The sequence below is a fragment of the Zea mays genome, chromosome 3 (assembly GCF_902167145.1).
Source record: "Zea mays cultivar B73 chromosome 3, Zm-B73-REFERENCE-NAM-5.0, whole genome shotgun sequence".
NCBI lineage: Eukaryota > Viridiplantae > Streptophyta > Magnoliopsida > Poales > Poaceae > Zea > Zea mays.
This window is the reverse complement of record NC_050098.1, coordinates 203067517-203079911: the sequence shown is the minus strand read 5'-3', so window position 1 is coordinate 203079911 and position 12395 is coordinate 203067517. Positions and strand designations below refer to the sequence as shown.

The window sequence follows — 12395 nt, the reverse complement described above, 5'->3', positions numbered from 1 at the left end:
CACCCATATGAGGTTTCTTCATTAGCAAAGGAAGGGCACGTGCCGCAACCCAAGCTCCTGTAGGTGTCGTCGTCTTACGTCTACCACTCGAAGTACAAGTATGTTTGTCATTCAAGACAATTACCTGCAAAATTGGTTCAAGTGTCAATAGCTATATTCTTTGAGCACGAAAGGTACATATTAAGTGAAAAAGCTATATTCTCAGCTTACTTGAATTGTTGGAGCCCCTTTTATCTCAAGTCTGGCATGAATGCTCCAAGGGCAATCAGGCCCTTTACAATACCCTCTAAATCTAGTTTTATTGGTTGCCTCAATTCCAAGCTCAAATTCTTTATTTATGGCGTATTGTCTAATTGCCAGTCTGAAGTGGTGCATTGTTGCATACAAGCTGCCAGGCTGCATTACTGGATTGTTCATATCATATATGGTCCTCGTCTCATCAAGCACCGCATCAGAACACGGAATGCCTGCTCCCAATTCTTCTTCACATGGATTGCTATTTCCAAAACGGGAAGCACTTGAATCTTCTTCCCTTCTATCATCTTGAGTATCCAGTCCAAGCTGATAATATAGACCTTTTTCACTAGTAACATGATTTCTTCCTTCTTCGTTGTTGGTTTCTTCCACCATTATTGAATCCCAATCAATATCATGAATTCCATGGCCACTCCCCTATTAACCAATAACAGTTGTAATACATTACATAACTACTAAATTGCATACAATAAATTCAAACTACTAACCACTGTAGGCTGTGTGCTAATACAAGTCAATGCCCACTGGTGTTCTTCGACAGTGCATGCAATCGTTTCGTCCATTGGGGGTACTGCCTCATCGTTGGGAGTATTATTCATACTTAATACACTGCACATACAATATATGCTCAATGGGACATGAACCGCGAAATGGAAGTGCCAGTTCCAAATTACATCGAAAATGTACTACGCTAAATAGTCGCTGGACGACACTAACTGGAAAGGATCGACGCAAAGGAAATAATTACCAGAGACGACGGCGTTGGGGGACTGGATCCGCGCAATGGAGTGGCTCTACGCGCAATGGACCACGAGCGCAGGAACAGCAGAGGCAGGGAAGCGTGAGATCCGGTACGCGTGGGAACGAATGCACCCAGTGCGCGGGCAAGAATGCGCTCGAGGAAGACGACAGACTGCACCCAGTGCGCGCGGGGACGACCAGACCAGCTCGAGGTAGACGACAGCCTGCACCCAGTGCGCGCCGGGACGAACAGACGAGCTCAGCTCGAGGAAGACGACGGCCAGGGCGAGAGGAGAGGAGAATGGAATACGGGAGACTCACGGGAGACGGTACAACAACAAGACGCCGGCAAATTCCTAACGGAGCGAGGGCAGCACGGGAACGAGAGACTTCCTAATGACCATTAACCGACCGCAACGCCAAATTTGCAAAACTCAGGAGATTTGAATGTCACGCTTACAATTACCACGACGGCGGTGCCAAATATTTGAAGCCCTCCCACGGCGGTGTCATGTTTGCAAAATTCTCCCCCACCCTTCCCGGCCACACCACCTCTCTCTCTCGAGCCGCCGCCACCAGATCAAATCAAAGCGGGCCGGCTCACCTCTCGCGGCGAAGCTTTTCTCTCCGCTCGGTGTTTCGGCCATGATGTCGCGGTCGTATACCAACCTGCTCGACCTCGCGGAGGGCAACTTCGCGGCGCTGGGCCCGGTCGGCGGCAGCGGGCGGCAGAGGCATGGGTCGTTCGGGCTGCGGCGGATGTCGCGGGTGATGACGGTGCCGGGGACGCTGACGGAGCTCGACGGCGAGGACGAGTCGGAGCCGGCCGCGACCAGCAGCGTCGCCTCCGACGTGCCCTCGTCCGTGGCGGCGGACCGCCTCATAGTGGTCTCGAATCAGTTGCCCATCGTCGCGCGCCGCAGGCCCGACGGCCGAGGGTGGTCCTTCTCGTGGGACGATGACTCGCTCCTGCTCCAGCTCCGCGACGGCATTCCCGACGAGATGGAGGTGCTCTTCGTCGGATCACTCCGCGCCGACGTCCCCGCAGCCGAGCAGGACGCGGTATCGCAGGCGCTGCTCGACCGATTCCGCTGCGCGCCGGTGTTCCTCCCTGACCACCTCAACGACCGGTTCTACCACGGCTTCTGCAAGCGCCAGCTCTGGCCTCTGTTCCACTACATGCTCCCCTTCTCATCGCCCGCTTCCGCGTCTGCCGCCGCTACCTCTTCCTCCGTCGCCACTTCGTCACCCGGCAACGGTTGCTTCGACCGCAGCGCTTGGGAGGCATACGTGCTCGCCAACAAGTTCTTCTTTGAGAAGGTCGTGGAGGTAATCAACCCAGAGGATGACTACGTCTGGGTTCATGACTACCATCTCCTGGCGCTGCCTACCTTTCTCCGCCGCCGCTTCAACCGCCTCCGCATCGGATTCTTCCTCCACAGCCCCTTCCCCTCGTCCGAGATCTACCGCACCCTCCCTGTTCGCGACGAGATACTGAAGGCGCTGCTCAATTGTGACCTCATTGGGTTCCACACTTTTGATTACGCCAGGCACTTCCTCTCGTGCTGCAGTAGGATGCTGGGAATTGAATACCAGTCAAAGCGTGGGTACATTGGATTGGATTACTTTGGCCGCACTGTAGGGATCAAGATCATGCCGGTGGGAGTTCATATGGGTCAGTTGGAGTCGGGTCTGCGCTTGCCTGATAGGGAGTGGAGGCTTTCTGAGCTTCAACAGCAGTTTCAGGGCAAAACTGTCTTGCTTGGTGTGGATGATATGGATATCTTTAAGGGGATCAATTTGAAGCTTCTTGCATTTGAGAACATGTTGAGGACACATCCCAAGTGGCAGGGGAGAGCAGTGTTAGTGCAGATTGCTAACCCAGCCCGTGGAAGGGGTAAGGATCTGGAAGCCATCCAGGCTGAGATTGAGCAGAGCTGCCAGAGGATCAATGTAGACTTTGGCCAGTCAGGGTATAGCCCTGTTGTTTTCATCAATCGTGATGTGTCAAGTGTCGAGAAGGTTGCCTATTATACGATAGCGGAATGCGTGGTTGTGACTGCTGTGAGGGATGGGATGAACTTAACACCATATGAGTACATTGTCTGTAGGCAGGGTGCACCAGGATCTGAGTCAGTATCAGAGGTGAGTGGGCCAAAGAAGAGCATGCTGGTTGTGTCAGAGTTTATTGGCTGCTCGCCGTCACTGAGTGGTGCTATTAGGGTTAACCCATGGAATATAGAGGCAACAGCAGAGGCGATGAATGAGGCCATTTCAATGCCAGAACAGGAAAAACAGTTGAGGCATGAGAAACATTACCGTTATGTCAGCAGCCATGATGTTGCTTATTGGTCAAAGAGCTTCATCCTAGACTTGGAAAGGGCTTGTAGGGACCACTTTAAGAGGACTTGTTGGGGCATAGGGTTGGGTTTTGGTTTCAGGGTGGTGGCCTTGGACCCTCATTTCAGAAAGCTTAACATGGATTCAATTGTTAATGCTTATGAGATTTCAGAGAGCAGGGCTATATTGCTTGATTATGATGGAACACTGGTTCCTCAAACTTCCATCAACAAGGAACCTAGTCCAGAGGTTTTGAACATCATCAATACCCTTTGCTCAGATAGTAGAAACATCGTTTTTCTTGTCAGTGGTAGAGACAAAGATACGTTAGGAAAGTGGTTCTCCTCATGTCCAAAATTGGGGATTGCAGCTGAACATGGTTACATCTTGAGGTATGGTTTCCCATTTCTGCACAAGTGTATTTTTTTTTGGGTGAAGTGGTGGCATCTGGATACTATTTTTTATATAAATAGCAAGAACAGTACAGCAGTCTTGTTTTTTCATCGCTATTACTAAACCTTGAAACTGTTGGTTTGGTTATTTGTGCAACATCTCAAATTGTATTGATTACATTTTCTGTGAAATTGGGAACTGGGAAGAGGTGCAGTGCATCTGAGAAGAGATTAGAAAAGAAAACCCTTAATTGTGATTTAGCACTAAAATACTGTATGGAGGTTGTTAAGTTGGTTATTAATGTTTCCCATTTTCGGATTGTATGGAGCGTTAACATCATTGTTATTAAAACGTCGTTTAAACGTCTTTTAAACGAGAAAACGTGTTTAAAAGTTGGAACGTCCGAACGTTTTTGGTTTAGGGCGTAGAACGTCCGTTTCGAGCGTTTAAACGTCGTTTAAGCGTCCAAATAGCGTTTTAGGGCGTTTTACACGTTCTGAGAACGTTCTACCCGCCCTGGGCCTTTCTTGGGCCTTTAGCATTTTCTAGGTCACTTTCCTGGGCACTGGCCAGCGCTGGACGCGGCGCCCTCACTCCCTCAGCCAGCTGCCGCTCTGCTCTCCTCTCTCCTCTCCTCATCCACAGCCGGCCGCCGCCCTCCTCTTCTGCGCCGGCTGCCGCTCTGCTCTCCTCTCTCCTCTCCTTAGCCATAGCCAGTCGCCGCTCTCCTCTCCTCAGCTAGCCACTGCTCTCTGCCGGCCCGCCGGCCGTTGACTGCGCCCACAGCAGCCCATGGTCTTCATATTGATGAGTTCGATGATGGTTACTGATCATGCATATAAGTTGGTTGAACTTGTGTTCTTGAACATGATCTGTTTCTTTTTATGCTATTTGGTTTGTGAACTCAACTTATGTATGTTTATTCTATATTTGAATTTCTATGTCAAGTTTGAAAAGACGTTTCAACATTCGTTTAAACGTTTAAATGTTAAAAAGTTGGTCCATAACGTTTTAATGTTTTACCGCTTTAATAACCATGGTTAACATCACTTAATGTTAGAATACCCTTTTAGGGTTTGGGGCTTTCCCCGTGTAATTACCCTCTCACCCCTGTGTAATGGGCCTGGCCCAGTTAACTCAAGTCTATTAACACAACACCCAACCCTAATCCAGGGTTAGGGTTTCCCACATGGTATAGAGCTAGGTCTTTTTTCCTCTCTCCCCTCCAGCAGCCGCGGCCACCCCTTCCCACTGCCGGCCCCGACCAGCCACGTCTCCCTACCGCCGGCCGCCCCTCCTCTCTCCCCTCCCTCCCCTCCGACCGCTGCTGGCCCCAGCCTTCCCCTTGCTCTGCGCTGCCGACCCCCAGCCTCCTGCCTGCCACCGCCAACCTAGAGCCATGACGGCCCCTCCTCCTTCCCCCTCCATTGCCAACACGGCCTTGGCTGCGGGCGTCGCCTCCCTCTCCAGTCCGCTGTCGTAGCCCAGCCCGCGCGTGTCGCCCCAGGGGCCCAGCTCGCACGCGCCACCCCATGCGCAGCCGCCACCGCCGCAACTTTCCGAGCGGCGGACGTCGCCGCCCTTGCTGCTGCGGGCCTCGCCCCTCGAGCACCGGCCTCGGCTTCGGCCCCACAACGAGCTCGCTGTTAGAGGCCCCCCCTACATCGCCGGCCTCGGGCCCCTCCTCGACGTGACCATCGCTGCCCAACCGCACCGTGGTTCCCCTCCAGGCTTCCCCGCCCTCGTAGCCCCTACATGGTCTGACGTCGCTGCTTCCCCGCCAGCTTCCTCGGCGCTGGCTACGACCATCGCCACCATCTAGGTGGCTGTTGCTGCTTCCCGCTTCCCGCGAGCGCGTTGCGACACTCGTCCTGGAGCAAGAGCGTGTCATGAGTGCCGCTCTGACTGCCCAGATGGCCACCGCACAACGCCTCATCCTCGGGCATCCTCCGGTCGTCCATGAGGCTCCTCTGCCCACTCTCGAGGCCCCCACCTCGCCTCCGGCTTCGACGCCGACCACGTCGCCACTCTTCACGCTCAGGACGCCGAGTTACACAACATCCAATCCCTCGTGTCCATCGTATTGGACCTGGCGTCCTCCCACTACCCTTGTTGGCGGGGTCAGGTCCTCACACTTCTGTGGTATCCCCTCGCCGACCACGACCTTGACGACCTCGTCGCCCCGCGGTCTCCATCATGGTGCCTGATGGACATTGTGGTGCTCTCATGGCTCCACGACACCATCACCGTTGAGCTACAGGACATCATCCGCGACCAAGCGGATACCAGCCGACAGGCGTGGCTCACCATCGAGGAACAGTTCCTCGGGAACCGAGACGCTCGGGCCTTCACCTCGACTCCCAGTTCCACCAGTTCTCTTAGGGGGACCTTTTCGTGGGAGAGTACTGCTGCCAGATGAAGGGTCTTGCGGACTCCCTCCGCGTCCTCGGTGAGCCGATGGTCGACCGTACCTTGGTGCTGAACCTCTTGCGTGGCCTCAGCCCCCGCTACGGCCACCTGAAGGCTCTCATCAAGAGGACCATGCCCTTTCCCACCTTCCATGTAGTGCAGAACAAGCTTCTCCTTGAGGAACTCACCATGGCGATTGAGGCACCTGCTCCGGCCTCGGCACTCTACAACGCTCCTCCCGGAGGCCAGGCATCTTCCAGGGGTAGGCCTCTCGTACTCCATCGACCGGGGCCCCCACTCGCCCTCCTACTGCGGCCCCTGTGACCCCTTGTCCGACTACCAACGCCGACGGAGGCCGTCGCCCCTGCAAGGGCGGACACGGGGGTGGCAGCTCCACCTGTGGAGGTTCCACCGGCCGGGGTGGCGGCCAGGGCTGGTCGTCACTCTACAACCCCTGGATCGGAACCATCTCCATGTGGCCGGGTCAGGCCCCGAGTGTCTCCCGTCCTCCGGTGCCGGCTCTCCTTACTGTGCCCCCTACTGCTCACCTCGGACGCCGGCCTACGACATACCTCCATACGACGTGCCCCCGACGATCCAGGCTCCGCCTCAGCTCTCGCCTCCGGGGACCACCACCACGACTCCCTGGTCCCCGCTCGCTGGAGGCTGGGACCCAGCCTTCCTCGCTGCCGCCTATAGCACCATGGCGTTGGCTCCACCCTCACTTGACTAGGTTATCAACTCCGGTGCCTCCTACCACACCACCTTCACTACAGGCATGCTATCTCTCTCCCACCCACCTCATTCCTCCCACCACACCTCGATCGTCGTTGGAAACGATTCCACTCCGCCGGTCACCTCAGTAGGTGCCTCGGGTCTCCCTGGACCGTTCTATCTTAACGACGTTCTCATAGCCCCTCATATCACCCATAATCTCCTTTCTGTCCGTCGGTTCACCACCGTCAATTCTTGTTCCATTGAGTTTGACCTTTCTGGTTTTTCTGTGAAGGATCTGGCGACCAGGACCCCTGTCGCCCGATGTGACAGCCTCGGCCCCTCTACACGCTCCGTCCTTCCTCCATCGACGCGTCCCCTCATCCTGTCCTGGTCTCCACCACCACTTGGCATTGTCGTCTCGGCCACCTAGGACCTGACGTCATGACCAAGCTTACCAGCAGTTTAGATTCTTCTTGTAGCAGGGGACATTTTGAGGGCCTCTGTCATGCTTGTCTGTTAGGCCGACATACTCGTCTTCCAATTAGTACCTCTTCTTCTCGGGCTGAGCGGGCTTTTGACTTGGTTCATTGTGATCTCTGGACCTCCCTTGTATTCGGTCTTTCTGGTTATAAATACTATTTGGTGATTTTGGATGATTTTCCCATTTTCTTTGGACTTTTCCTCTTTGGTTGAAGTATGACACATTCACCACCCTCACACACTTCTTCGCCTGGTATACACCCAGTTTTGTCGCCCGGTTCGTGCCCTGTAGTGTGACAATGGCCATGTAGTGTGACAATGGCCGCGAGTTCGACAACCCACGCCTCCCGTTCTTTCTTTCTCACCAATAGAGTCTAGTTGCGTCTCTCGTGCCCCTACACTTCTGCCCAGAACGGTCGCACCGAACGCATGATTCGCACCACCACCAATATGATATGCTGTCTACTCTTTTAGGCGTCTCTCCCTGCCACCTACTGGGCAGAGGCCCTGCACATCGCCACCCACCTCCTCAACCGCTTTCCTTCGAAGGCGGTGAGTCACCCTACTCCCCACTTCGCCCTACGACACAGCCCCCTCCTACGACCGCCTTCGCTTGTTCGGTTGTGCCTGCTATCCTAACACTTCTGCCACCGCTGCTCACAAGTTATCCCCACGCCCCACTCACTGCCTCTTCCTCGGCTACTCCCTTGACCACAAGGGGTATCGCTGTCTTGACCTCACCTCACACCGCATTGTCATCTCTCGTCACGTCGTCCTTGACGAAGATGTGTTCCCCCTTGCTGGCTCCTCCCACCCACCGATCTCGACTCCCTACTTTAGTCCGATCCGGTCACTCCACCCCAGGCACCCCGCTTTGCGTCGCTACCTGCACCACGTGCGGCCTCGACGCCTCCTCTTGCGCCTCTTTCCGCGCCTTGCGTGGCCCCATCGACCATGCCAGCGCCACACGCGGCCCCGTCGAACATGCCAGCGCCACGCGCGGCCCCGACAACTCCTCTTGCGGCACGCGCGGCCTCGTCGACGAGCGTGACTCGCTTCGCCGATCCCTCCCTCGTCTACCACCGCCACGGGAGCACCACTCCTCGGCACCCACGGACTCGGACCCGACTACGAGCGCGACCCGCTTTGCCGACCCCGCTGTCGTCTATCACCGCCGCGCGAGCTGACCACGCCAGCGGCCCACGACGTCCCAGCGGCCCGCTCTAAGCCGCCTGTATACCACCCAGTCGCCATACACCGCGACCCCAAGCACGTCCACCCGATGGTGACGGCGCGCCGCCGGTGTTCTTCGCCCCGTCGACCGACTGACTCTGGCCGCTGATACGACTGCCACTCCACCGGACGCCTCCCCCGGTCCCCTCCTCCGTTCGCACCGCCCTCGCTGACCCACACTGGCGTCGGGCTATGGAGGAGGAGTACGCAGCCCTGCTGGCCAACCACACCTGGGACCTGGTGTTGTGTCCTCCAGACACTAACGTGGTCACCGACAAGTGGCTCTTTCGCCACAAGTTGACATCGGACGGCTCCCTCGACTGCTACAAGGCCCGTTGGGTCCTTCGGGGCTTCACCTAGCACCCCGAAGTGGACTAAGACGAGACCTTCAGCCTCGTCGTCAAGTTCGCCACCGTTCGCGCCGTCCTCTCCCTAGCCCTCTCCTAGGACTAGGCGATCCATCAGCTCGATGTCAAGAATGCCTTCCTCCATGACACTCTGACGGAGACTGTCTACTGCAACCAGCCCACCGGTTTCGTCGACGCCGCTCGCTCGGATTTGGTCTGCCGGCTGAACCGCTCCCTCTATGGCCTCAAGCAGGCGCCGCGGGCCTTGTATAGTTGCTTCGCCTCCTACTTGGCCTCCATCGGTTTCGTCGAGGCCAAGTAGGATATGTCATTCTTCATCTACCGGCGAGGCAGTGACACCGTCTACCTCCTGCTCTACGTCAACGACATTGTGCTCACGGCATCCACCGCCGATCTCCTACATCGCACGATCATCGCCCTCGAGCGGGAGTTTGCGATGAAGGACCTGGGCCCCCTCCACCACTTCCTCGGCATTACCGTCGAACGCCGGCCCCAGGGTCTCTTCCTTCACCAGCGCCAGTACGCCATCGACATCCTGGAGAAGGCTGGTATGTCCGACTGCAAGCCCTGCTCCACGCCTGTCGACACTCAGGCGAAGCTCTCTGAGGACGACGTGCCCCCGGTCGCCGACGCGACGTCCTACCGGAGCCTAACCGGCGCGCTCCAGTACCTCACCTTCTCCAGACTCGATATCGCCTACACCGTCCAGTAGGTGGGCCTGCATATGCACACCCCGCGGGAGCCCCATCTCCCCGCTCTCAAGAGGATCCTGCGCTACCTCCGCGGCTCCCTCGACTACGCCCTCCTACTCCGACCATCCCCGACGTCGGAGCTCGTGGTCTACACCAACGTTGACTAGGCTCGCTGTCCCGACACACGCCGGTCCACTTCCGCTTATGCCATGTTCCTGGGCGCCAACCTCGTCTCCTAGGCCGCCAAGCGGCAACCCGTCGTCTCCCGCTCCAGCGCAGAGGTCGAGTACCATACTGTGGCCAACAGCGTGGCGGAGGCCTCCTGGATGCGCTAGCTACTCCACGAGCTCCACAACCCCCTTCAACACGTCACCCTCGTCTACTGCGACAACGTCAGCGCGGTCTATCGCTTCACCAATCCCGTGTAGCATTAGCGCACGAAGCATGTGGAGATCGACCCGCACTTCGTCCACGAGCATGTCGCTGCAGGTGACGTTCGGGTTATCAGCGTCCCCACCACGCTGCAGTTCGCCGACATTTTCACCAAGGGGTTACCGTCGAGTGTATTTTTAGACTTTCGATACAGTCTCAACATCTGTACAGGATAGAGTTGCGACTGCGGGGGTGTTAGAATACCCGTTTAGGGTTTGGGGCTTTCCCCGTGTAATTACCCTCTCACCCCTGTGTAATGGGTCTGGCCCAGTTAACTCAAGTCTATTAATACAACACCCAACCCTAATCCAGGATTTGGGTTTCCCACACTTAACCTAGAGATTATATAAGAACATGAATGTGATAGATCAATCATAGGCTATCTTCTTTGCTAGTTTGTTAATGGGCTATCTTGTTTGCTAGTTTGTTAATTGCAGTAATTGGTTTAATCGGCTCTTACCAAATTGTCTTAGCTAGAAAGGCTCTGTGAAATAAGATTTCAAAAATTTGGTAGGTGGTCTAGCAAAGAAGAATGGCAAACATGCACCCAGGCCATGGACTTTGGATGGATGCAAATGGCAAAGCCAGTGATGAATTTATATACAGAAGCAACTGATGGATCCTACATTGAGAGAAAAGAAAGTGCCTTGGTGTGGCACCATCAGGATGCTGACCCAGGCTTTGGATCCTCACAGGCAAAGGAGCTGCTTGATCACCTGGAAAGTGTACTAGCAAATGAACCAGTCTCTGTCAAGAGTGGACAGTTCATCGTTGAAGTCAAGCCACAGGTTCGTTCATCTTTTAGCCATTCAAACCCGTTCTTGAAGATATGTGGTTTCCAACTTATAAGTTCATTATTTACGTCTTAAAAATATTCCATATTATATTTTTACGATTCTAAAAGGTAGAGTTGAACTGTAGACCACGAAGTTCAGGTAGCACCTTTTGTTCTCACAGTTAATATGATACTTAGCTTCAAAAGTGTGAAAGGACCCAGTCTAGTTCTTTTTCTTGTTGCAAATATGTTGGCGTCAGTTATAGAAGATCTCATTTGGGCCTGTTTTGGGTTTTTGTCTGGTTGTGGTGAAAGCAACTTTCTAAAAAGCAACATGCTGATGCTTGCAGGTTTTAGAATTTTGTCTTAGTAGCCTACTAGCCCTGTAGAAAAACATTATCTTGTTTGCCTTATGCCTACTAGGCTGTAGTTACTTTACCACCTTTCTTACCTTATGCAAAAAATTTCCTGCAAGTGGTTGGTACTAGTGGCAAAGTATAAGTTGATGGATATGGTTTTTACCTTGCATGATTGACTTAACTTAGTTTCTTGTATTTATTTGTGTAAATTAAAATGAGTTCTTTTGTTGTGCACTAATCTGCAGGGAGTAAGCAAGGGAATAGTTGCCGAGAGGATACTTGCATCAGTGAAGGAGAGGGGAAAGCAGGCTGATTTCGTATTGTGCATCGGCGATGATAGGTCTGATGAGGACATGTTTGAAAATATTGCCGATATCATTAAGAGGAATATGGTTGCTCCAAGAACATCGCTGTTTGCATGCACTGTGGGACAAAAACCAAGCAAAGCCAAATTCTACCTGGACGATACATTTGAAGTGGTCGCTATGCTGAGCGCACTTGCAGATGCCACTGGAGCTGAACTGAAATCTGATTCGGCTGATGAATTGGCGGCATCTATCTCATCACTTGATATTGGTGACGAACAATCAGAATCCAGCGATACACCAATTGGAGGGTCTTAGCCAGTTTTCTCTTGAATTTCAGAATATAATGATTATTTCAATAGTCAATTCTACAGAGGGGAAGCTTCTCAATCTGCTGCACTCCAAGTTTATCCAGTTGGGCAAGATAGTAGTCTGTCGCTGCAAGGCGTAGATCCATATGTTCATAGCTGACTCGCCGACTTGGCATATTCTTTGACTTTCTCATTCCTGGTTGAAGTAAAATGAAAGCCTGACAGAAGGAAAGGGAACTGTGTGGCTGAAGTAATTGGGGAAAGTTATAGGAGTGGCAAATGCTAAAGGAGCCCGTGCGCAGCTTCTGATATGATCCCTTATTAACATGACATTACAAAGTGGTGTCACTTTTTGAACTATCAGTAGTAGGTAGTAGCAATCTCAAGGGTGAGGTTTAAATTGATTAGTTGCTTCAAAACCAGATTTTGGCTCCTCTGTGTTTGGGTTATATTTTAATTACTAGGTGAGTGCCCGTGCGTTGCAACGGAACCGAATAATAACACGATAATTTAGTACTTCCTTAGGTTTGTTTAGGTCCAGTATTATAAATATCATAATCTCTTAAACATAAAGAGGTTCTCGTA

At 53.6% G+C, this 12395-nt stretch overlaps 1 protein-coding gene across 2 annotated transcripts; it reads left to right on the top strand.

The window, feature by feature from the left end:
- The first annotated feature begins 1531 nt into the window (after positions 1-1531).
- On the top strand, positions 1532-12039 carry LOC103651208 (probable alpha,alpha-trehalose-phosphate synthase [UDP-forming] 7). Of its 2 annotated transcripts, NM_001301547.1 has the most exons (3): positions 1692-3728; positions 10575-10848; positions 11440-12039. In NM_001301547.1, exons 1-3 carry the CDS (start codon positions 1756-1758, stop codon positions 11815-11817), a joined length of 2625 nt encoding a protein of 874 aa, NP_001288476.1. In that variant the 5' UTR covers positions 1692-1755; the 3' UTR covers positions 11818-12039. The 2 variants fall into 2 exon arrangements, with proteins under 2 accessions (XP_020405621.1, NP_001288476.1); XM_020550032.2 differs by lacking the exon at positions 10575-10848 and having other exon boundaries at positions 1532-3728; positions 11440-11539.
- The last annotated feature ends 356 nt before the right edge of the window (positions 12040-12395 follow it).